This window comes from Hemitrygon akajei, chromosome 20 (genome assembly GCF_048418815.1).
Source record: "Hemitrygon akajei chromosome 20, sHemAka1.3, whole genome shotgun sequence".
NCBI classification, from domain to species: domain Eukaryota; kingdom Metazoa; phylum Chordata; class Chondrichthyes; order Myliobatiformes; family Dasyatidae; genus Hemitrygon; species Hemitrygon akajei.
Genome location: NC_133143.1, coordinates 4,438,039 through 4,464,361, shown reverse-complemented (window position 1 = coordinate 4,464,361; position 26,323 = coordinate 4,438,039). Strand labels below are relative to the sequence as shown.

Genomic DNA, 26,323 nt, shown 5'->3' with positions numbered 1-26,323 from the left:
CTGGCTCCATATGAGGCCTAGATCTCCTAAAGTCCACCACCATCTCCTTGGTCTTGGTGATATTGAGACGCAGGTAGTTTGAGTTGCACCATATCACAAAGTCCTGTATCAGTTTCCTATACTCCTCCTCCTGTCCATTCCTGACACACCCCACTATGGCCGTGTCATCAGCGAACTTCTGCACATGGCAGGACTCTGAGTTATATTGGAAGTCTGATGTGTACAGGGTGAACAGGACCAGAGAGAGTACGGTTCCCTGCGGCGCCCCTGTGCTGCTGACCACCGTGTCAGACCTACAGTCTCCCAACCGCACATACTGAGGTCTATCTGTCAAGTAGTCCACTATCCAATCCACCATGTGAGAGTCTACTCCCATCTCCGTTAGTTTGTGCCTTAAGATCTTGGGCTGGATGGTGTTAAAGGCACTAGAGAAGTCAAGGAATGACGCTGAGATTGGAGTGTAATGGACAGCAAGGACACTATGCAGCAGGATAGGTTATTCCTTGTAATGTAGGAGATTTGATAGGGGTATACAAAATTATGAGGGGTATAGATGGGGTAAATATAAGCAGGCATTTTCCGCTGAGATTGGGTGGGACTACAACTAGAGATCATGGATTAAGAGTGAAAGATGAAAAGTTTAAGGGGAAGATGAGGGGGAACTTCTTCACTCGGAGGGTGGTGAGAGTGTGGCACGTGCTGCCAGTGCAAGTAGTGCATGCGAGCTCGATTTCAACATTTAAGAAAAGTTTGGATTTCAGCATTGTCATCATGAGCGATCATTTGTGGTCGAGCATGATTCTTCTCCTGGTGGTTGATCTGGTCACTTTTGGGTCTTGAGGTGACTGAAGAGGCCGATCCGTGATCCAGAAGACCTATTGCAGTGTTGGCAGATGCAGATCACTGAAGTGGTAGTGGATGTAGCTGGTTGGGCCTTTTCCGGTGTCTCCTTGCGTTGAAGCCACTTAGTCTCCGCAGCACAGTAGAGGCATTCTTCCAGTGTGCAGTCCCCTCACAGTAGAGGCATTCTTCCAGTGTGCAGTCCCCTCACAGTAGAGGCATTCTTCCAGTGTGCAGTCCCCTCATAGTAGAGGCATTCTTCCAGTGTGCAGTCCCCTCACAGTAGAGGCATTCTTCCAGTGTGCAGTCCCCTCACAGTAGAGGCATTCTTCCAGTGTGCAGTCCCCTCATAGTAGAGGCATTCTTCCAGTGTGCAGTCCCCTCACAGTAGAGGCATTCTTCCAGTGTGCAGTCCCCTCACAGTAGAGGCATTCTTCCAGTGTGCAGTCCCCTCATAGTAGAGGCATTCTTCCAGTGTGCAGTCCCCTCATAGTAGAGGCATTCTTCCAGTGTGCAGTCCCCTCACAGTAGAGGCATTCTTCCAGTGTGCAGTCCCCTCACAGTCCTTCTCCAGTTTTTCCTAACCTCTACTCAGCAAGGACCTGGACCTGCTGCCACAATAGGTCTGCAGCAGATATAATCTCATTGGCTCTCCATTTGGCCTTGGATCACCTGGACAATAGCAATTTCCACTGAGTGGCCTAACAGGTACACCATCAGGGCTTGGCGCCTTGAAGGGTTCACCTCTCTCAAAAAAAATTCTGATGTCAGCCTCCAAGACAGATCACAGGGTCACCAGATGCTGCTGGGTGTCACATAGATGTAGTTCTATTCTCCCTTACAAAGCATGCATAAAAGGTTCTGAGCTCATATGGGAGTGAACATCTTAGCTATTCATAATGTTAGACTTGTAAGAAGTTATTTATTTATTGATTTGGAGATACAAATAAGCACAGAATATGCTATTCTGGCCCTTTGAGCCATGATGCTAGGGTAGTTCAATCCCAGCATCCTCTGTAAGGCTATTGTATGTCCTCCTTGAGGAATAAGTGAGTTTCTCCAGGTGCTCGCATTTCCTCCCACTGTCCAAAAAGGTGAATTGGTCATTGTGATCAGGCTAATCAGGCCTCTCTAAATCCTGCAGGGTAACCTGCAAGAAGTGTTTTTTTCCGTGCACATTTTGCCCTTGGTTACAGAGTTTGTGGGTCTGAGAGGTGCTGCTATGAGAAGCTTGTTCTGTAACTGGTCCACACTGCAGTCACTCTGGAAGGAATCAATATCTAGAGGCTGGATAGATCCCAGTCAAGCAGCTGATATGTCTTGGATGTTGTGGAGCTTCCTGCAAGTTTCTGGAGCTGCACTCATCCCACCAAATGGAAAGTGCTCCACCTCATCTTATAAATGGTGCAAAGGTTTGCAAAGTGACATATTTGTTTATTTATTTATTAGAGATACAGCATGGTAAAAAGCCCGTCCAGCTTAACAAGACTGTACCATCCAATTACGCCCGTGTGAACTATTACCATAATAACATGGAATATGGGAGAAAATGGGAACACTCAGGGAAAACACACTTGGTCACGGGGAGAATGTACAAACTCCTTTTGGAGAGCAGGGCAATTGAACCCAGGTTGCTGGCTCTGCAATGGTATTACACTACCGGTTGGTAACTTGCTGCAGGATACCGGGCCCTATTGCCATGTTGCTTACATAAATGGTCCGGTTGAGTTTCTGATCAATAGTGACATCCAGTTTGCTAATAGTGCGGAAGATGGTGAGGCGAATCTAACTTGTCACATCAGCACATGCTTGGATGTTGTCCAGAGGCAAAGGAGGGTAAGGTGACAGTGGGTAAAAGATCCAGCCGTGAACTGCTGAGGAGCTGCACAGGGAACTAAAGGAGATGTGTGATTAGGTAGAGTTCAGGCAAATAGAGTATAATGTGGGCAAAAATTATAGTATCAAATGTGGCAGAGTTACAGAGCTCTGGAACGCTGAGAATGGGAAGTCCAAGTGACAAATGTGCACATACAGCATTTAATTGGGAAAGCTCACAGAATGTTATTGTATATTGATTGGGAAATGAATACATTGGTGAGTCCATACTTGGAGAAGTGTGGACAATGTTTGTCTCCTCACTTGGAAGGACGTGAATGTTTGAAATGTTGTGGATTATTGGTGGGGAATATGTGAATGTGTTGGAGCAGTTCAGAGAAGGTTTGTGAGACTGAAAGCAGAATAGATGCACTGGACTTGTACCATCACCTGATGGAGTTTGGAAGAATGAGAAATAACTCATAAGATCTGAGGAGGAATTGTAGGGATGGAGTGGATTGTAGAGTTTATTCTCTCATGGGAGTACTCAGAACTAGAGGTATAGAACTAACCAGAAGAACTCACCATTTTGGACAATGATGAGGAAAAGATTTTCTGACTCAGGGGAATAAGTGTTTGAACATTAGAAGCAGAATCATATTGTCAGTAGGTAAGGACGTGCAAAGTGTTTTAGGGTGGAGAAGCAGCTCACGGAGGATCTTATTGAATAGTGGATCATGTTTAGGGTTGGATGGGCCACTGCTTCTGATGCATGTTCCTGCACATTATCATGCTAGCGGTCTAAAACTAAATCACTGTGATCACAAGCTCACAAGAATCCTCTGCTATTGCATCTCTGCTATTTCCAGGATTTATCAGATCATCTCTTCCTATCAGAACAATAGATTTTCTTTCTTTCTTTTCGTACTTTAGTCACTGATGACCACACCTACAGTGTAGATTTGGATAAGTGCCAGTGATAATATTGGATGCCAGAGGCTTTGCAATGGACTTTGTTCAAACCTCTAGGAAGAGCCCACCAGTCAGGAAATCCTCAAGACTAATAATACATTGGCATTGGTAGAGTGAAAGAATTCATTGAATACACTCCTTCACTTTATTAAAGCAGTTCATTCTAACTGCTTTTCAATCCTCTGGCAGGTTGACATCTCGGATGGTTTAAGTTGCCACATGTGCAGTTCCTTATCTCTCTCACCTGTGTCAATGGCAGGAGGTACATGGGAGTATCATCACCTTCAGGTTGCCCACCATTCCTAACTGGGAAATGCATCACTGTTCCTTCATCACTACTGGATTTAATTCCTAGAGCTTCCTTTACCATAAGGACTACAGAGGATCACTCCCTCCTTCTATTTGCTGTCTTCAACACTCAGTAAAACATAGCACAGAAAGAAAAAAATCAGAAAGAAAAAAGATCTCAGTGTAAATCCTCCATGGATGCTGCCTGAACTACTGAGTTCCCTCAGCACTTTGAGTGGGTGCTCAAGATTTCCAGCATCTGCAGAATCTCTTGTGATTTTTATTCCTGTTCCACTCCCCCTTGTCTCCAGCTTCTTTCAGAACATCTCAAAACACTTTATAGTCAATGAAGTTTGCTTCAAACTGAATGCTTCTAAAATGCAGGGAAAACTGCAGCTAGCCGTCACCGAACAAGCTGTCGGGTGTGACAAATCACTGTTGTAGTGATGGTAGTTGAGTGCCTGGGATACATGAAGAGCTGACTGTCTGGAGGCTGGAGCTGCTCAGAGCAGGCAACACAGCACAAATGACTGTGTTCACAATGAACTGAGCGGGGATGGAAGCAATCTGTTTTACTGTTGTTTGTGGTGTCTTAATGTGCACTTCATTAGTGACTTCAGATACACCATAAAAACATAATGCCAGCAAGTACAGGAGCAGAATTCGGCTATTCAACCATCAAGTCTGTTCCACCATTCAAACATAGCTTATTTTCCTACTCAACCTTGTTCTCCTGCCTATGGCAAAGAATTCCACAGCTTCACCACCCTCTAGCTAAAGAAATTCCTCTTCATCTCTGTTCTAAAGGGGTGTCTTTCTACTTTGAGGGTGTGACTCTCGCACTATTGAAAACATCATCTCCACTCTATCTAAAACTTTAAATATTCAGTAGGATTCACTGAGATCCCATCCTCCCATTCTTTTAAAGCCCTGTGAGTATAAGCCTAGTCATCAAATGCTCCTCATTCTTGGGATCATCCTCATAAACCTCTTCTGACTCTCTTCAATGTAGCACATCCTTTCATAGGTATGGGCCTGAAAATGCTTACAGTACTGCAAATGCAGTCTGATCAATACCTCATAAAGTCTCAGCATCCGATCCTTGTTTTTATATTCTAGTCCTCTCAAAATTGACCCTAACATTGTTTACTAACTTTCCTTACTACCGACGCAACCAGCAAGTTAACCAGCATTAGGACTCCCCAGTCCTTTTGCACCTCTGATTTCTGAATTCACTCCCTATTTAGAAAATAGTGTTTGCCTTTATTCCTTCTACCAAAGTGCATGACCATACACTTCTCTGTGCTGTGTTCCATCTGTCATTTCTTTGTCCATTCTCCTAATTTATCTAAGTCCTTCTGCAGACTCCCTGCTTTCTCAACACTCCTTGACCCTCCACCTATCTTTGTACCATCCACAAACTTGGCCAGAAAGCCATTAATTCCATCATCTACATTATTAACATATAATGTGAAAAACGGTGGAACACATTAGAATGTTTGGCAGGTCTCAGGTTGTGTAAAGTCCTGCCAAAGTACAAGTCTGTTTGCTAATTGATTCTGGCGCATCTTTTGACATATCTGGATGTTGTTTTTAAATCTACAGAGAGGTTTGAAATTAAATTGAGGAAGGAAGATGATGTTTTGGTGAAATTTAAACAGCTGTTGGAAGACAGCAATGGCTTGTTCTGCATCTGCAAGTTCCCTGTTGCATCTGACTGTGCCTCTGAGCTGCAACTCAATCCGGGTGACCACCTCAATATCTCTTTCCACTTCCAGTGTAACATGGCAAAGGACATTGCTGTGGAAGCTACCAGGAACATATGTAAGTACTCCTACCACCGTTGATGTAGAGCATGCTGCGTAGTTTGGAGTACTGTTTCCTTTGCTTTATCATTAGAGCCAGGGTAGGTTTGACATGACTGCAGCTTTAGTGAAATGCCAGGGTGGATCTCTTTAACTAGCTCCCTGTTGTATGCAGAGGTAAAGATGCAAGCCAAAAATCTGCAGATGCTGGCAATCTGAAACAAAGCCTGGGAAAGCTCAGCTGGTCAGGCAGCATCTGTGAAGGCAGGCCTGCCAACAAGATAGAGGAGTTTCACAGAGTCTTTTACAGCTGCCAACAGCATCTTTCCTATACATGTAGAGCAGAGAGGTAACTGTTCCAGCTTTTTGAAGGAGCTGACTGATTAGTCATAAATCTCGATTCTTCCCATGAAGCCCTGAATTACCACTCCTTATGAAGTACACTTTAGTTCATCTGCTTGGAGTGCCTTTTCAGGTAATGGCCTCCGGGGACCAGCAATGTGTCTTATCACACAGTAAATTCTTAGTTTCCGATTCCCTCCACTTGTCTTTGCTCAGTAATGCCCTAACAGCAGAGTTTAGACAACTGCCTGTTGCTAGGCTCTGTACTCTCTGGAGTTAGTATCATCACTCACAACTGAGGGCATGTTGGCCAGGCCAGCACTTTGTACTCATCCCCAACTGACAGATGACCTCTTCAATTATATCAGAGGGCATCCAAGAGCCACTCATATTCTTGTGGTCAGCAATCAGTTACTTACCAGGTCTGGGCAGCAGATTCCTGTCCAAAGTACATCAATGAACCAGGCAAGTTTGTACAACCACCCTATGACCACAAGACCATCACTGAGGTTATTCTTCTGAGGTGCCACAGTTGATGTTGCTGGAGGCTTCTGGGTCTTAGAATGAATATGCTGTGTTTGAAGAGGTGGTTACTGCTATTGCACTAATGAATACTCAGTTTTGGATAGACACGGGTGCTTTCTGGTCCATCCCAAGGTTAGTGGCTGGCTGGAGAATGTTGCATTTGGTGCTGGGGTTCTTTCTCATCAGATCACTCCTTGTGACATTGGTGGGGTGAAATTGTACCAGTTCCTTCCAAAATTCCTGTAGCAGTCAATGTTACCCTCTCTTTGCCCTTGTTTTCTCATGTGAAGCCTGTAAAGACCAGGACAAGTGCTCAGTGAAGAATGTGGATCTCGTCCTGCCGTCTGAAATTACCTCCTTGCCAGTACTTCAACAAACATTCAAGTGGGTCCTTGAAGCTCCACCTGAGATGACGATAGAGTTAGCTGCCAAAAGGCTAAAGCTCCAACAACTTCTTCCAGGCCAAAGCTGTGATGGCAACTTGACTTACAACATGAGTACGTTCTGTGAGAATGGGGCCAGGTCCACAGTGGGTCTCTTCTGTCCTGGTGGAGCAATGGAACTGATTCAGACCACTGACAGTGTGTCATTGGAACTTCTGACATCGGATGGGTGGAGCTCCAGTGACGTAGACATCAGCCTGTCCTTCATTCCACATGTCACAGGTAATACGCTAAGCTTGTGGTAAAAGGATGGTTGACTTCTGATTAACAGTAAAAAAAAATAGAGACTGAACTACAGCTTCAAGGAATTCAGTGTGGGTCAAAGATGTTGTTCAATAGTAATTATACTTTAAACAATAGATGTCAGTTAACCCAAATTGTATCACTTGTTCAGTGCCAAATTAAAGGATATCATCCTATATGCCTGCCATTGTATGTTGGGTCGGCTAGCAGCTGTATCTGCGTTCCATTATATAACTATGTCTGGAATTGTGCTGTGGTAGCCCCAAGCACTCTCAGCCTGCCCATAGTGATGTATAACACCACGGGCTTCTATCCTTACCCAGCAAGCTTATGGAAATTTCTCTTTAATTCCCATGCCATTATCCTGTGACTCCTTTGAATATTCTTGGTTAGCGTCCAGCTCTCAGCCATCTGTCACTGGGACTTAATACTTGTATACTATGTTCCAGGTGTAGGGATGGTCCCAATCAAACCTGGAGTTGTACTTCCCCAAATCTAGATCGCCTTCATTATTAACTGATAGCAGTATTATTAACAACATTTAAAAGACGCCTCGACAGATACATGGATAGGAAGGACTTGGAGGAGTATCAATCAAACGCTGCCAAATTGGATTAGTTTGGGATTTGGGCATTCTGATCTGCCTGGATCTCTTTGGATCAAAGTGTTTGTTTCCATGTTGTGTGACTTGAAGGGCTTGCTACATTGTTGGTTGAGATATTGAACCAAAGTGGTGCCTGTTCATTCAACTGAAATTTTGAAGGGGATAGGAAAAGTTCTCCCTATCATCCTACTGCAACTTTTACCCTATAGTCAAGCCACAAAACAGTGAGCCTGGACATTATTATATGGCTGTGTGTGGCAGCGTGATGAACATAAATTGCTTGTGGCGTATGTCTCTTTCTGGCACATCCACTCTTTTCCAGCCAGTATCCAGATAAACCTCTTCTGTACCATTACTTAAGCCTCCACATCCTTCCTATAATAAGGTGACCAGAACTGAATACAATGCTGCAGATGCAGCCTGACTAAAATTTTATAAAGTTGCAACAAAATCTCCTTACTCTTGGACTCAGTTCCTCAACTAATAAAGGCAATTATTTCACATGATTTTTTGACCACTATCAATTTGCATAGCCAGTTTCAGGGAGCTATGGACTTGGACCCCAAGATCCATCAGTAAATCAACAGTTAAGAACTCTATCATTATCTATATACATTCCCCTTTACACTTGATCTCTACAAGTGCAACATCCACATTTACCCAGATTAAACTGCCATTTGTCCGCCTATATCTAAAACTGACTTATATCATGCTGTGTTTTTGGAATCTTTACACTCTCCACAACACCACCAATCTTTGTATCATCTGGGAATTTACTTGGCCATCTATCCAAATTTCACCCAAGGCATTTATATGCAGATCCCTGCAGAACACTACTAGTCACAGACCTCCAGCCCATTAACAACTGCCAAGCCTCTTCTGACTCCAAGTTACCATGTACTCCATGCAGTACATCCTATATCCTCTAATCAGTTGCTAATGAACATCTGAAAATTTCACTCAACTGTGTCCAGTTTCCTCCCTTGCGTCTTTATGCAGTCTGGGATATATCTCACTGGGCTCTGGGGATGTAGCCTCCTTGATATGCACATGGAATATAAAATACAGTACAGTAGAGCCCAGAAACAGACCTCTCGGCCACCATGTCTGCGCTGACCATGATACCAAATTAAACCAATGCCATCAACGTTCATACAAAGTCCACAGCCCCCTCCCCCATTCCTTGCATGTTCAGGTGCCTAAATTAAAACCTCTTAAACACTGCGATCGTATCTGCCCCAATCACCCAATCTGGCAGTACGTTTTCAGCACCAACATTAGCGTGAATAAACATCTTTGTCAGCATTGGCACCAGGGTCTTTTCTTATGTTGTACAATTCTATGACTTTATTTGCCCCCCAAAATGCAACATCTCACACTTACCTAGATTAAACTCGATCTGCTCTTTCTCCTCCCACATTTCCAGCTGGTCTGAATCCTTTGACAACTTCCTCACTATCCAAAGTTCCATCAATTTTGATCTGCCTAATAGCTCCTCCCTTTAAAGACTATCACCTGGTCCCTTTCTGAAATCTCCACTAGCAGCATACTTCTCCTTTCTGAATATAGAAGTTCCTATTTAAGACCTTGCCCAATTCTTGTGCCTCCATACAGCGATTATAACTTGGGTCACAAATGAGCCCAACTCTTTCCCTTCTATTCTTAATATACAAGGGGTGATTGATAAGTTTGTGGCCTAAGGTAGAAGGAGTCAATTTTAGAAAATCTGGAACATTTCAGGCCAAATTTCAGTTAGAGGAACAACATCTCATATACCATCTGGGTAGTCTCCAGCCCCTTGGCATGAACATCAAATTCTCCAACTTCTGGTAATTCCCTCCCTCTCCCTTCCCCCATCCCACCTTCACTCCATCTCCTCTTCTAGCTGCCTATCACCTCTCATGACTCTGCCTTCTTCTACTACCCATAGTGCTTTCCCCTTAGATTCCTTCTTCACCTTTCCTGCCTATCCCCTCCCTGCTTCCCCTCCCCCACCCCACCCCTTGATCTTTCCTCTGATTGGTTTTCCACCCTCCCCCCACCCTCTTTATAGGGCCCCTGCCCCCTCCTTCTTTAGTCCTGACGAAGGGTCTCGATCCGACACGGTGACTGCTTCTTTTCAAAGGATGCTGCCTGACCTGCTGAGTTCATCCAGCTTTTTTGTACGTCTTGATTTGACCACAGCATCTGCAGTGTACATTGTGTTTAGCCGTATAACTCATCTCCTTCTACCCTAGGCCACGAACTTATCAATCACCCTTGCTGTGGACACTTTCTGGAGGTCCAAGATCCGTATGCTCCACGACCGCTGGACTAAGTGTGTAAATGTAGGAGGGGACTATGTTGATAAATAAATATGCCAGGTTTTCTAAAGTTTACTCCTTCTACCCTAGGCCACAAACTTATCAATCACCCCTCGTATTTATGGAATACATTGGGATTTTCATTAGTCTATCTCCATGAGATATTTTACCACTCTCCTAACTAATTTTTGAAGCAACAAATACAAAATGCTACAAGAGCTCCACAGGTCAGGCAGCTTGTATCGAAATGAGAGGGAAGTGGAAAGCCAGAATAAGAAGGTGGGCGGTAGGTGAAGCCAAACGGATCGAGGAAGGGTTGCAGTGAGAAGCTGGGAGGTGATAGACGGAAAAGGTAAAGGGCTGAAGAGGTAGAAATCTGATAAGAGGGGAGAGTAGATCATGGGAGAAAGGCAAGGAGGAAAGGCACCAGGAAGGAGGTGACAGGTAGGTGAGGAGAAGAGAAGAGTTAAAAGGGGAGCCAGTTTTGGAATGGAAGGAGGGAAGGGTTAGGGGGAAAAATTACCAGAAGTTAGAGTAATCGATGTTCATGCCATCAAGTTGGAGGTGCCCAAGACAGAATATGAGGTTGCTCCCCCAAAATGAGAGCGGTCTCATCATGTCAATAGATGTAGGAATGAGAATAGGGATGGGATTAAAATGGTTGGCCACCAGGAAATCCTATCAATGTAGAGGGGGCCGCAACAGCGCACTGGATACAGTATACGACCCCAACAGATTCACAGATGAATTGTTGACTCACCTGGAATGACTGTTTGGGGTCTGTACTCACTGGAATTGAGAAGGATGAGGGGGATTCTCATTAAAAGCTTTCAAATGTTGAAAGGCCTAGACAGAGTAGATATGGAAAGGGCATTTCCCACGGTAGGAGAGTCTAGGACAAGAGGGCACAGCTTCAGGATAGAGGGGTGTCCATTTAAAACATTGATGCGGAGAAATTTCTATAGCCAGAGTGTGGTGAATTTGTGGATTTGTTACCACAGGCAGCTGTGGAGAACAGGTCGGGTATATTTAAAGCAGAGATTGATAGGTTCTTGATTGGACACGGCTTCAAAGCTTACAAGGAGAAGGCTGGGGAGTGGGGCTGAGGAGGAGAGAAAAGGATCAGCTGTGATTAAATGGTGGAGCAGACTCGATGGGCCAAATGGCCTAATATTGCCCTATGTCTTATGGTCTAGTGGAGGTGAGGGAAGAGATGTAGCACTTTTTCCGCTTGCAGGTAAGCTATTGTCTCCCACGTCATCTCCTATCCACTGTCATCAACCTCATAGTTCCCTTTCTCCACACTGGTTGTTTTTAACCACCTACCCAGGATCAACAGCCCAAAGTTTCTGCCACTTCTGCACCACTGACCAGTGTCTGCAAACCTCAGCTCCATTCTATCCTGTTTATTCCCTTCCCACCTACATCAGCAACACTTCATATGCTCTCCATGTCCTCAATGGCTTTCAATTCCCTGGCCCTGATAGCCTTACTTTGAAGATAAATGTCCAGTCCCTATACACTTCTATCCCCATCAAGAAGGTCTTAAAGATCTCCGCTTCTTTCTTGACAACAGACCCGACCAGTTTCCCTTCTCCATCGGGCGGAACTCAGGAATATCTCTGTCAGCTCCTCCTGTGTTTTCCAAACCTACAGTGTAGCTATGGGCACCTGCCTGAGCCCCAGCTGGGCTTACCTCTTTATTGGCTACATGAAACAGACCACGTTCCAAACTTTCACTGGTAATGTTCCCCAACTCCTACTGTGCTACACTGGTGACCACATTGGTGCTGCTTCATGCACCCATGCCGAGCTCATCAATTTCATCAACTTTGTCCCCAACTTCCACCATGCCCTTAAATTCACTTGGTCTATTTCTGACACCTCTCTCCCCTTTCTCAATCTTTCTTACAGCATCTTTGTGGACAAGCTGACTGCCGATATCTTTTATAAACTTACAAATTCCCATAGCTATCTTGATGAGACGTGTTCCCACCCTATCTCCTGTAAAAAAAAATGTCAATTCTTTTTTCTCAGTTCCTTCACCTCTGCTGCATCTGTTCCCAGGGTGTGGCTTTCCTATCCAGAACATCAGAGAAGTCCTCCTCCTTCAAAGCATTGTTTCCGTTCCTCCACCATCGATGCTGCCCTCACCCTCATCTCCTCCATTTTCAGACATCCCATCTCACCCCATGAGCTGCAGCCATCTTCAACAGTATCCTATCACCAACCACATCTCTACTTCCTCCCCACCACCCCAGTCTCCACTTTCCACATTGATTAGTCCTTCCACCATTCATTTATCCAATTGTCACTCACCACTAATCTCCCTCCCTACAAGCAATAGAAGTGCCGATTCACCTCCATTCGGTGCCTGAAACAGTCCTTCCAAGCGAGGCAATACTTCACCAGCAAATTTGTTGGGGTTTACTATTGTATGTGGTGCTCCCAATGTTTCCTCCTCTTCACTGGTAAGACCCGATGTAGATAGGGGGTCCATTTTATTGAACACTTTCAAAAGCAGGATTTCCCAATGGCCATTCATTTTAATTCCAATCCCCCTTCCCGTTCTGACACACTGGTCCACGGTCTCCTCTACTGCCAAGAAAAGGCCACTCTCACGTTGGATGAGCAACACCTCATTCCATCAGGGTAGTCTCTAATCTGATGCCATGAACAGTGATTTCTCTGAACTTCAGCTAATTTTCCCCCTCCCTCTCCTACTTGGACATTTGGCAGCTGGCATCCCTCATCACATTATAAAGCTCGTTTGAAGATTCCCCCATAGCATGAAAACAAGGATGCTGGTTCCATTCTGAGTCAGCTGTGATACATCCAGGGGGTACAGGTCCTTCTGCCCAAGAAGTCACAGTGATCTGGAAACCTGATGCTCTTCGTGCTGTAGCACCCCTGGAGCTATACATCTGATGAGAGATTTGGGATATTAACAGCTTGCAAACAAAAGAAGGGAGGCAAAAAACAGGAGTCATTGAATCAGACAAACTGCCCCAGCATGTCCATGCCAACTATCACATACCCATCTATGTTAATTCCATTCCCCAGCACTTGTCCTGTAGCCTCCAGTGCCATGGTAATTTAAGAACTGATGTTAGATGCTGTAAGAGAGTCTGCCTCCACCACCCTCTCAGGAAATGCTGTCCACATTCCAACTACCCAATGTGTTAAGGACTTTCTTCCTCAGATTCTCTCCTGTCTTAATAGAACAGAGAATAGTACAGCACAGTACAGGCCCTTCAGCCCACAATGTTGTGCCGACCCTTAAACCCTGCCTCCCATATAACCCTCCACCTTAAATTCCTCCATATACCTGTCTAGTATTCTCTTAAACTTCACTAGTGTATCTGCCTCCACCACTGACTCAGGCAGTGCATTCCACGCACCAACCACTCTCTGAGTGAAAAACCTTCCTCTAATCTCCCCCTTGAACTTCCCTCCCCTTACCTTAAAGCCATGTCCTCTTGTACTGAGCAGTGGTGCCCTGGGGAAGAGGCACTGGTTGTCCACTCTATCTATTCCTCTTAATATCTTATATACCTCTATCATGTCTCCTCTCATCCTCCTTCTCTCCAGAGAGTAAAGTCCTAGCTCCCTTAATCTCTGATCATAATGCATACTCTCTAAACCAGGCAGCATTCTGGTAAATCTCCTCTGTACCCTTTCCAATGCTTTCACATCCTTCCTATAGTAAGGCGACCAGAACTGGATACAGTACTCCAAGCAACACACACAAAATGCTGGTGGAACACAGCAGGCTAGGCAGCATCTATAGGAAGAAGCAATGTCGATGTTTCGGGCTGAGACCCTTCGTCAGGAACTAACTGAAAAGAAAGATAGTAAGAGATTTGAAAGTAGGAGGGGGAGGGGAAAATGTGAAATGATAGGAGAAGACCGGAGGGGGTGGGGTGAAGCTGAGAGCCAGACAGGTGATTGGCAAAAGGGATACAGAGCTGGAGAAGGGAGAGGATCATGGGACAGGAGGCCTCGGGAGAAAGAAAGGGGGAGGGGAGCACCAGAGGGAGATGGAGAACAGGCAGAGTGATGGGCAGAGAGAGAAAGAAAAAAATAGGGAGGGGAAAAAAAACAAAAAAAACTAGGAAGGAGAGGAGGGGCATTAACGGAAGTTAGAGAAGTCAATGTTCATGCCATCTTCCAGTGGCCACACATTTTAATTCCACATCCCATTCCCATTCTGATATGTCTATCCATGGCCTCCTCTATTGTCTAGATGAAGCCACACTCAGGTTGGAGGAACAACACCTTATATACTGGCTGGGTAGCCTCCAACCTGATGGCATGAACATTGACTACAGAAAGTAATGCCAGAAATGACCAGTAATGGTCCCTGACCAGTAATGCCATCCCTCCTCCCCTTTTCCCCCCTCTCTATCCCTTTTAAAGCACTGAAATCCAGGAATATTGAAAATCCATTCCTGTCCTGGTGCCAGCCAAGTCTCTGTAACGGTCACTACATCATAATTCCATGTATGTATCCAAGCTCTCAGTTCATCACCTTTGTTCCTGATGCTTCTTGCATTGAAGTACACGCACTTTAGCCCTTCTACCTTACTACCTTTACACCCTTTATTCTGCTTCTCTTTCCTCAAAGCCTCTTTATATGTTAGATCTGGCTTTACTCCATGCACTATACTTGCAGTTCTCGCATGACCTTCATCCTCCTCCACCTCACTATCTGCTCTAATACTCTGGATCCCCTCCCCCTGCAAATCTAGTTTAAACCCCCCGGAGCAGCACTAGCAAACCTTCCCGCAAGGATATTAGACCTTTCCAGTTCAGGTGGAACAGGTCCCACCTTCCCTGGAACAAGGCCCAATTGTCCAGAAACATGAAGCCCTCCTTCCTGCACCAACTCCTTAGCCACGTATTTAGCTGCATTATCTTCCTATTTCTAGCCTCACTAGCACGTGGCATGGGGAGCAATCCTGAGATTGCAACCCTGGAGGTCCTGTCCTTCAACTTTGCACCTAACTCCCTAAACTCTCTTTGCAGGACCTCATCCTTCTCCCTATCCACGTCATTGGTCCCTACATGGACCACGACATCTGGCTGCTCACCCTCCCTCTTGAGAATACTGAGAACTGGATCCGAGATATCGCGGACCCTGGCACCAGGGAGGCGACAGACCATCTGAGATTCTCGATCTCTCCCACAGAACTTCTTATCTGTCCCCCTAACTATTGAATCCCCTATTGCTACTGCTCTCCTCTTTTCCCTCCTTCCCTTCTGAGCTGAGGGTCCAGTCTCGGTGCCAGAGATGCAACCACTGCAACTTGTCTCTGGTAGGTCGTCCCCACCAACAGTATCCAAAACGGTATACTTATTGTTGATGGGAATGGCCACAGGGGTGCTCTGCTCTTCCTGTCTATTCTCCTTCCCTCTCCTGACAGTCACCCAACTACCTGTCTCCTGACTCTTAGGGGTGACTATCTCCCTGAAACTCCTGTCTATTTCTGCCTCTGCCTCCCGAATGATCTGAAGTTCATCCAGCCCCAGCTCCAGTTCCCTACCACGGTTTATCAGGAGCTGCAGCTGGATGCACCTTTTGCAGGTGTAGTCATCAGGGACAATTGTGCTCGCCCTGACTTCCCACGTACTGTAAACGGAGCACTCAACTGCCCTAACTGCTGCCTCCATTACCTACTCCTAATCTAATTAGATTAATTAAAGGAGCTTACCCAGCCTTACCTCACCGGGAGCAAGCTCATTCTCAGCCTCTGCTCACCGAAATCTCTCGAGCCAAAGCCTTCCTACTTTGTCTTCCACGCTCCATTAATCTGCTCGCTTTTTAAACTCTCCCGCTGTCTCAGAGGCCGACTTTCACAGTTGTGCCCCGTTCAAACTGCCTTCTTACTTCTCACCTTAAAATTCACTATTTTCCACTCAGTCTTGGAGAGAGAGTCACTCTGAGGTTTCCTTTCCTCCCTCTCGTTGCCTAATGGTTATCGGTTCCTTCTGGAAATGCCTTTCCGTAGCCTTAAGGATGACCAACTTCATGGAAGGTTCAGCCTCACAGAGACACTGTGGTACCTATACCAGACGCTCATCCGAGCTCCGCACTTTGCATTCAAACTGGTCAAACCGAAGCATCTCCTACAGATGTGGCTATGACTATTTCTGAATGACCATGTACTGCACGTGAGTGAGCTCAATGCAACACTTCTCATGTATTCCAATCACTGTAGTGTAACTCATTGTCCCCTCCTTCATCCACAGAGGACTACATTATGAAAGTCACCCCAGAAGCTGGTTCTTCTATCAATCTTCTAACACCCAACTGGGAATTAGGAATGCCAAATAAGTTGACAGCATCATGGGATATCTCCATTCTGGAAGACCACATGGCTGAACTGAGCTTCCTGAATCACTCAATGCCTCACTGTGAGCACGGACATGTAATTATCAGTGTGGATGAGCAATGGGAGCATTCCAACTTGATCAGTTATCGGGAAACAGATGCTTTGCCCGATTCACCCATTACTCTGGCCCATAGATTCTGGCTTAATGTGTCCAACTGTGAGCCTTCAAGTGGACGACTGAACCTCATGTTCCACATGCTGGTAAAGGAGTATGAAGGTAAGGAACTGGTCTTCTAATATCAATCCAAAGTCCACCTCCCTGCATCAGAATAAGTGTGATAACTTCTGAATGTATGAAATACCACGTTCTTGAGTTTTGGTCTATAGCCAGGCTAGTGATGAGCAGCAGATATCCTTCCAGCCCCTTCTACTGCAGTAGGGCAATCAATCCAACTCTCAAAATCTCTGTTTCCCCCAAACACCTCAAACCAGTGATTTCTGAGAGTGTCGGTCAAAAGCAGGATCTCCTGTGGGACAGTCTAGAGTGGAACCTAGGGCTACTCAGAATAAGTCAGTCATTGAAAACGGAAATAAGGAAGCATCTCCTTGATTTGGGGAATTCTCTACCACACACTTCATTCATGATGGATCAATAAATGTACCCAGGGACAGGATAGACAGATTCATGGATAGTGGGTAGGGTGGTGACGTCATTGGGAACAGAATAGAAATTGGAGATGAGGCCAAGGTCAGATCAGTCACAGTTTCATTAAATTGGAGAGCAGTCTGGCATTTCTGTCTTATGTTTTGTAACACTGGCTTGGCAAAAGGAATCAGAGGATGGTAGTGAGGGTTGTTACTGAGATTGGAGGCCTGTGCCAAGTGGTGTGCCACAGGAATCTGAGCTGAGTGCAATATAGTTAGTCATCTACATTAACGATTTAAATGAAAGGGGGGACATCCTGAAGAAAGTGAGAACACTGTGGGGGAATTATCAACTGAGTCAATGTGGGCGGAAGTCAAAAACAGGAAGGGAGTAATCACTGTATTGAAAGTAATCTATACTCCGCTCCCACCCCCCACCCCCAGTAGCAATATGGACACCAAGGTACAGATCTGGAGGTAAATTTTGGAAAGTTGCAAAAATAAGTTGGATGATATCAACTTCCTGAATGCTGATTTGCACTCCCTTAGTGCAAAAGGTTCAGATGGGATAGAATTTGTTAGGTGTATCCAGGAACGATTCCTGTCACAATATGTAGACAAGCAAACTGGAGGAAAGGCCATTCTGGATCTGCTACTAAGAAATGAACCTGGTCAGGTATTGGATCTCTCAGTGGGTGAGCTTTTGAGACAGTAATCACAACTCCCTAACCTTTAATATAGCCTTGAAGATGGATAGGAGAAGATGGTTTGAGAAACTGTTGAATTTGGGGAGATGGAATTATGATGCTATTGAGCAGAAATAGGGAACAGATGTACTCAGGGAAATGCACATTGGAAACATAGGGGCTGTTTAGTATGTACTTGCATGGGGTTCTGCTTAGATTTGTCCCATTGAGGCAGGGAAAGGATGGTAGTGTGAAGGAACCATGGTTGAAAAGAGATTTGGAAAATCTAGTCAAGGGGAAGAAAGAAACTTAAGGTTCAAAAGCAAGGAATAGAGAGCTACAAGGTCACCAGGAAGGAGCTTAAGAACAGACTTAGGAAAACTGGAAGGAGACAGGAGATGGCCTTGTTGAGTAGGATTAAGGAAAACCCCAAGGTGTTCTACACGTATCTGAAGAACTGGAGGATAACTAGAATGAGGGTAGGACCGGTCAGGGATAGAAGAGGAAGCATGTGCCTGGAGTCAGAGGAGGTAGGGGAGGTCCTTAATGAACTCTTTGCTTCAGTATTCATTGATGAGAAGGACCTTGATCTTTGTGAGGACAGGGTACAACCGGCTGATATGCTAGAACATGGCAATGTTCAGTAAGTGGATGTGCTGGAATTTTTGATAAACCTAGGACAAGTCCTGGGCCAGGCAGGATAAATCCCAGGTTATTATGGGAAGCGAGGAAAATATTGCTACGCCTTTGAAGATCTTTGTGTCCTATGTGGCCACAAGTGATTAGAAGCTGGCAAGTGTTAGTCAAGAAAGGAAGTGGGAATAACCCTGGGAACTACAGACAACTGAGTCTGACTTCAAATTAAAGACAGGATTTCTGAGCATTTGGAGAAGCATAAAGCAGTCAGATTAGGAATAGTCAGCATGGCTTTGTAAGGGTAGGTCATACCTTACAAGCATCATAGAATTCTTTGAGGATGTAATGATAAAGGTACATACTGTGCAAAAGTCCAAGGCCAACATTTATAGCTAAGGTGTTCAAGAATTTTGCTCAGTACTATACCCTCTGGAGCAGAGAGTGAGTTTGTAAACCTGGAGGGAGCAAAGGATGTTGGGAATGGCGAGGGTGGCGTATCACGGGAGGGGTGTGGGACAGGTGGCAGACGAGAAGTACCAGGGGCAGGCGTTGGTGCAAGTGTAGACACACAATGGTTTGAATCACCAGGCAAGGTCATTTGATTTCAAACAATTGGTGTATTGACAGAATGCCAGAGGGGCATTATAGAATGTCTCTCTGGTGTTTCCCGCTCCGTCCCTTTCCCAACCATGAAACCTAGCTATGTGGACTCAAAATTGGCTTGTCCATTGAAAACAGAATGTGGTTGAGGATGAAATGTATTCTGCCTGGAGACTGGTGACCTGTGGTGTTCTACTGGGATCTATTCTGGTATCTATGTTTCTACGTTTAATAATAGACTCAAACACTTTGCCAGTCACGGAGGTTAGGCTAACTGGCCTATAATTTCTTTTGCCTTCCTCGCTTCTTAAAGAGTTGTGGCGACCCACTTCCCAGCGCACTCGAACCGGCTCACAAAGTGGTGCGTGCCGGCATAGAGGCCGGTCCCAAAGAGGGCGCCAGGCCTGCTTCACCAGCAAGGGGAAAAGCCCGCGCACGGGACGGGACTGTGAATACGCGTTCTCGCCTGGGGAGGGCGGGATCAGGAAGGCTTTAAAGTGAGGCCGCGAAGTTTGAATAAATCTTTTTTTGCAACTGCAGCTCACCGACTCCGTGTCATTATTTCAGCGCTGTGTGTAGCACACCGCTACAACTGGTGACCCCGACGGCCCAAACGATATTTGGGCCAAAGATGAACGACGCCGCATCTGTTCATGCAGTTTCGTTAAAACCGCCAAGCTTCTGGACGCTGCCACCTCACCTATGGTTCCAGCAAGCAGAAGCCCAATTCCACATTCGGCAGATAACCTCGGATGCCACACGTTACTACTACGTGGTGAGCTCCCTCGACCAGGAGACAGCCGCCCAGGTTGAGGAGTTCATACAGTCGCCCCCAGCGGAGGGCAAATACACAGAATTCAAAGCCTTGCTCATAAGGACTTTTGGACTCTCACGTTGCGAGTGAGCTGCCCGTTTACTGCACCTGGATGGTTTGGGGGACAGGCCGCCATCATCGGCTTTGATGAACGAGATGCTGGCCCTGGCTGGAGGTCACAAGCCCTGCCTCATGTTTGAGCAGGCATTCCTGGAGCAGCTGCCTAAGGACATACGCCTGCTGCTGTCCGACGCAGATTTCAGCGACCCCCGGAAGGTGGTGGCCCGGGCGGACGTGCTGTGGAAAGCCAAGAAGGAGAGTGGGGCGTCCATCGCACAGATCACCAGGCCACGCTCCCAGCAGTAAACCAGACCAGGCCCGGCCGCAGAGCCCGCTAGCCCCAGAGGCAGGGGTGAGAAGACCAACGAACAATGGTGCTTCTACCACCAACGGTGGGGCGCAGAAGCCCGCTGCTGTAGCCCGCCCTGCAAATTCCCGGGAAACGCCAGGGCCAGCCGCCGCTAATGGCTATGGCGGCTGGCCATTGGGATAGCCTCCTGTATGTCTGGGACATGCAGTCGGGACGCCGTTTTTTGGTCGACACCGGAGCCAAGATCAGCTTCTTACCTCCGACGAGTTACGACACCCGCAGCAGGGCGCCGGGTCCCCCCCGCGGGTCGCGAACGGCAGCACAGTAAGGACCTACGGCACCCGTACGGTGCAGCTACAGTTCGGCTCCAGCCGGTTCACATGGGACTTCACACTGGCCGCCGTAGCCCAACCACTCCTGGGAGCGGATTTTTTGCGGGCTCACAGCCTACTGGTCGACCTGCCAAGGAAGAGACTGGTCCACGCCGAGACTTTTCAGACGTTCTCCCTGGGTGAAGCCCAGTTGCCGGCCCCACACCTAGACTCCATCACGCTGTCCGACAACAAGTTCACCAGAGTCCTGGCGGATTTCCCATCGGTTCTGGCACCGCAGTTCACGGCAGCCATGCCCCAACACAGCGTACAGCACCACATCCTGACCCAGGGACCACCCCTCCACGCCCGTGCTCGAAGGCTTCCCCCGGACAAGCTCCAACTGGCGAAGGAGGAGTTCAAGAGGATGGAGGAATTGGGGATCATCCGGCGGTCCGACAGCCCATGGGCCTCCCCCCTGCACATGGTGCCCAAAGTGACAGGGGGCTGGAGACCGTGCGGCGACTACCACAGGCTGAACGAGGCTACAACATCGGACCGCTACCCTGTGCTGCACATTCAGGACTTTGCAGCAAACCTGCACGGCGCACGGATCTTCTCCAAGGTAGACCTCGTTCGGGGATACCATCAAATCCCGATGCATCCGGACGACGTCCCCAAAACGGCACTCATCACCCCGTTTGGCCTTTTCGAGGTCCTCCGCATGCCGTTCAGCCTGAAGAATGCCGCACAGATGTTCCAGCGGTTAATGGACGCGGTGGGACGCGACCTGGACTTCGCATTCATCTATTTAGACAACATCCTCATAGCCAGCAGCAGTGGTCAGGAGCATCTGTCCCACCTCCATCAACTCTATGCCTGGCTCAGTGACTACGGTCTAACAATCAACCCGGCCAAATGCCAGTTCGGGCTCGACACCATCGACTTCCTGGGCCACAGGATTACCACAGACGGGGCAATCTGTGGTACCTCTGCCCGCCAAGGTAGACGCAGTCCGCCATTTCCCCCGACCCAACACAATCAAAGGCCTTCAGGAATTCGTGGTATGGTGAACTTCTACCACCACTTCCTCCCTTCAGCTGCCCAAATCATGCGCCCCCTGTTCGCCCCGATGTCAGGTAAGGGCAAGGACATTACCTGGGACGAGGAGTCTGCCGCTGCTTTCATTAAAACCAAAGAAGCCTTAGCAAACGCCGCGATGCTAGTGCACCCCAGAATGGACGTCCTTACCGCCCTCACAGTGGACGCATCTAACACGGCAGTCGGTGGGGTGCTGGAACAACTCATCGAGGGTCGCTGGCAACCCCTGGCATTCTTCAGCAAACACCTACGACCACCCGAGCTCAAATACAGTGCTTTCAACCGGGAGCTGTTGGCGCTATACCTGGCAATCCGGCATTTCAGGTACTTCTTAGAAGGTAGGCCCTTCACCGCGTTCACGGACCACAAACCTCTTACCGTTGCGTTCACAAAAGCATCCGACCCCTGGTCGTCCGGCCAGCAGCGCCATCTGTCCTACATCTCTGAATACACGACGGAGAGCATCCGGCAAGTCTCAGGTAAGGACAATATCGTGGCGGATGCGCTCTCTCGCCCTAACATTCACGCCCTGTCCCAGGGGGTAGACTATGAAGCACTGGCAGAGGCGCAGCAGGCAGACGAGGAGATCCCTAGTTACAGGACTGCAGTCTCCGGTTTGCAGCTCCAGGACCTCCCCGTAGGCCCAGGTGAGAGGACCCTACTCTGTGATGTCACCACTGGCCAACCCCGTCCCGTCATCCCGGCAAACTGGCGGCGACGTGTTTTCAACTCCATTCATAACTTGGCCCACCCCTCCATCCGCACTACTGTCCGGATGGTAGCCAGCAGGTTCGTTTGGCACGGACTCCACAAGCAGGTCAGTGAATGGGCCAGAACGTGCATGCACTGCCAGACGGCCAAGGTGCAGCGACACACCAAGGCCCCGCCGCAGCAGTTCCACCCCACCCACCGGCGTTTCGACCACATTCATGTGGATATCATGGGCCCCCTGCCAGTGTCGCGAGGAGCGTGGCACCTCCTGACTATCGTGGACCGGTTCACAAGATGGCCAGAGGCGGTCCCGCTCACCGACACCACCTCTGAATCTTGTGCCCGGGGACTGATTGCCACCTGGGTATCCCGCTTTGGTGTACCGGCCCACATTACCTCCGACAGAGGCACCCAGTTCACCTCCAGCCTGTGGTCAGCTATGGCCAGCCTTTTGGGGACACAGCTACACCACACAGCTGCCTACCACCCACAGTCGAACGGACTAGTGGAGCGTTTCCACCGTCACCTGAAGTCGGCTCTCATGGCCCGCCTCAAAGAGCCTAACTGGGCAGACGAGCTCCCCTGGGTCCTGCTCGGAATCCGCACGGCGCCCGAAGAGGATCTGCACACCTCGTCGGCCGAGTTGGTGTACGGCGCACCCCTGGTCGTCCCCGGGGAGTTCATACCAGCCCCAAGGGGGCGAGAGGCAGTCCTGGACAGACTACGCGAGAGGCTCAGTGCCCTGGCCCCCATACCCACTTCGCAGCATGGGCAGAACCCGACCTGCGTACCCAAAGACCTGCAAAACTGTAAGTTCGTTTTTGTATGACAGGGCGGACACTGGACACCGGTACAACGGCCCTACGAGGGGCCGTTTATGGTGATCAGAAACAATGGGTCCACATTCGTGCTGGACATTGGGGGGAAAGAGGAAGTTTTCACAGTGGACGGACTCAAACCAGCCCATGTGGACTTGGCACAGCCGGTCGAGATTCAGGCACCGCGGCGCCGAGGCAGACCTCCCAAACAGATTCCGACCCAGACTGTGGACATTGGGGGGTGTATCGCCGGTTTTGGAGGGGGGTTATGTGGCGACCCACTTCCCAGCGCACTCGAACCGGCTCACAAAGTGGCGCGCGCCGGCATTGAGGCCGGTCCCAAAGAGGGTGCCAAGTCTGCTTCACCAGCAAGGGGAAAAGCCCGCACACAGGACGGGACTGTGAATATACACCCCCTACAGCATTAGGAAGGCTTTAAAGCGAGGCCGCGAAGTTTGAATAAATCTTTTTTTGCAACTGCAGCTCACTGACTCCGTGTCGTTATTTCAGCGCTGCGTGTAGCACACCGCTACAGAGTGACATTTGCAATCTTCCAGTCCTCTGGGATCAATTCAGTGTCAAGTGATTCTTGAAGATAATGACTAATGCATTCGTTATCTCTTGAGCAACCTCTGGGATGTAGTCCATCTGGTCCAGGTGACTTATCCACCTGAAGACCTTTCAGATTGCCACTCTGCTACTGTCTTCCACAGTGAAGACTGATGCAAAGTATTCATTAAGTTCATCTGCCATTTCTTTGTCCCCCATTTCTACCTCACCAGCAACATTTTCCAGTGGTCCAGTATCAACTCTCACCTGTCTTTTACTCTTTAGATAACTGGAAAAAGCATTTAGTATACTGCTCTTTATTTTTAGTTTTTGGCCATCATATTCCATCATTTCCCTTCTTATAACTTTTTTAGTTGCCTTTTGTTGGATTTTAAAGTTTCCTAATAATCCAACTTCCCACTCACTTTTGCTATCTTATATGCCCTTTCCTTGGCTTTTATGCAGTCTATAACTTCCCTTGTCAGCAATGGTTGCCTCCCCTGCCATTTGAGAACTTCTTTCTCTGTGGGGCATATATATCCTGCGCCTTGAAAACTATTCCCAGAAACTTCAACCATCTCTGCTCTGCTGTCATCCCTGCCAGTATCCTCCTCCAATTCACCTGGGCAAGCTCCTCTCCCATGCCCCTGTAATTCCCTTTATTCCATTGTGATAGTGATACATCTGACTTATGCTCCTCCCTCTCAAATTGCAGTATGAATTTTATCATATTATGATCAATTTTTCCTAAGGGTTCCTTTATATTAAGCTCCCTAATAAGATCTGGGTTATTACACAACACCCAATATAAGGTAGTCTTTCCCCGAGTAGGGTCTAGCACAAGCTGCTTTAAAAAGCCAACTCATGGGCATTCAACAAATCTCCTCTCTTGCGATCTGATAGCAACCTGATTTTCCCAATCCCCTTGCATATTGAAGTACCCCATTACAATTGTGTCATTACCCTTATTAATGCCTTTTCCAGCTTCCTTTGCAATCTCCACCCCACATCTTGGCTACTATTTGGAGGCCTATATATGATTCCCATAATGGTTTTTTTACCTTTGCCGTTTCTTAACTCCAACCACAAAGATTCGATATTCTCTGACCCTATGTCACCTCTTACCAATAATTCCTATCTCACACCACCACCTATGCTTTCCTGCTTGTCTTTTCAATACAAAGTATACCCTTTGATGTTCAGCTCCCACTACGGCGTTCTTTCAGCCACGACTCAGTGATGCCCACAACGTCGTACTGACCAATCTATAATCGGTGCCACAAGTTTACCCACCTTATTCTGACGTTTAAATACAGCACCTTCAGTTCGGCATTCTTCACCTATTTGAATTTTGCCTCTGTGATACAATTCAACTCTTAGCTGGGTCTGCACTTGTACCCGATCATTGGCTTGTCTTTCTTTACATTCATGTTACACCCATCAACCTGCAGGATCATACTCAACTCTATCTTATTGGCTCCCATCCCCTGCCATAGTTTAAATATTGGGGCATTTAAGAAACTCTTAGATAGGCACGTGGATTAAAATAGTAGTGGAAATCTCTGTGAGAGGAAATGATTGGATTGATCTTAGAACAGGTTAAAAGGTTGAGGCAAATGGTGGGCTGAGGGGCCAGTACTGTGCTGTGATTTTCTATGTTCTATAAAAATGTAGGCGGCAGTAAATTTATAGAAGACACCTGGATTGCTGGTGAAATGGACAGTGAAGAAGGTGCCTAAGGTTACAACAGGATCTAGATCAACTGGTAAAGTGGCAAATGGAATTTAACTCAGACAAGTATGAAGTGATACAATGGGAAATTAAGCCAGGACAGGACATAGACAGTCTGCGAGGGAATATTACAGAACAGTGTGTTACGAACCCCGTAACTGGGTATCTTACCAGCAAGGATAGGAGTATCTGTTGGAGTCTGGTGATACTATAAGCTCTATCGTTGTCTAGGGGATAATGAATTGTCAGATGGAAATATAAAGTTCAGTTCAGTTCATGCAGGCTGCGGTAGTTGTTGGTCGCTGTGTTGCAATTGTTAGAGAGAGAGAGAGAGAGAGAGAGAGAGAGAGAGAGAGAGAGAGAGAGAGAGAGAACAGTAACAGCTATTGACTTGCCGACTTTCCTTTACGATCTTGATCCGTCGATGCGTTGTTGTTGTGGTCGTTCACATATGACCCCTCCGTCCTTTAGCTAGACCGTTCCGTGGAGGACTCGTCACCCAGGCAAGGGTGGACACACACACAAGCCCCACCGGTCTCGTAGCGTCTCTCCTGGTGCGTCTGAGGGGTGTTTCCCCAGACCCTACTTTTATCCCCACTCACGGGGTCTCAGGTGTCAATCAGGTTGGGATGATGCAACCCATCAAACCCGCCCCCTCTGGTTGCCCCCTGAGGGGTTTCAATGAATAGAACAGTACTCAATACACAATCCTTCTCCAAGAGACAATAGCAGTTATCAGTGGTTCCGTTCCGCTTTTGTTAGGAGGAGACATTCCACTTTGTGTATCTCTGCGTTGTCTCTCTCTCATTAACTGACATGAGCTTTTTATCTCTCTC

At 47.3% G+C, this 26,323-nt stretch overlaps 1 protein-coding gene across 1 annotated transcript in view; it reads left to right on the top strand.

Annotated features, from left to right (window-relative positions):
- Positions 1 to 26,323, top strand: part of cdcp1b (CUB domain containing protein 1b) — a 106,739-nt gene that overhangs the window by 57,771 nt on the left and 22,645 nt on the right. Inside the window, exons 5-7 of the mRNA XM_073072988.1 lie at positions 5,521 to 5,739; positions 6,878 to 7,252; positions 16,433 to 16,792. Coding sequence (XP_072929089.1) covers positions 5,521 to 5,739; positions 6,878 to 7,252; positions 16,433 to 16,792 — 954 coding nt within the window. The remainder of the gene's footprint in view (positions 1 to 5,520; positions 5,740 to 6,877; positions 7,253 to 16,432; positions 16,793 to 26,323) is intronic.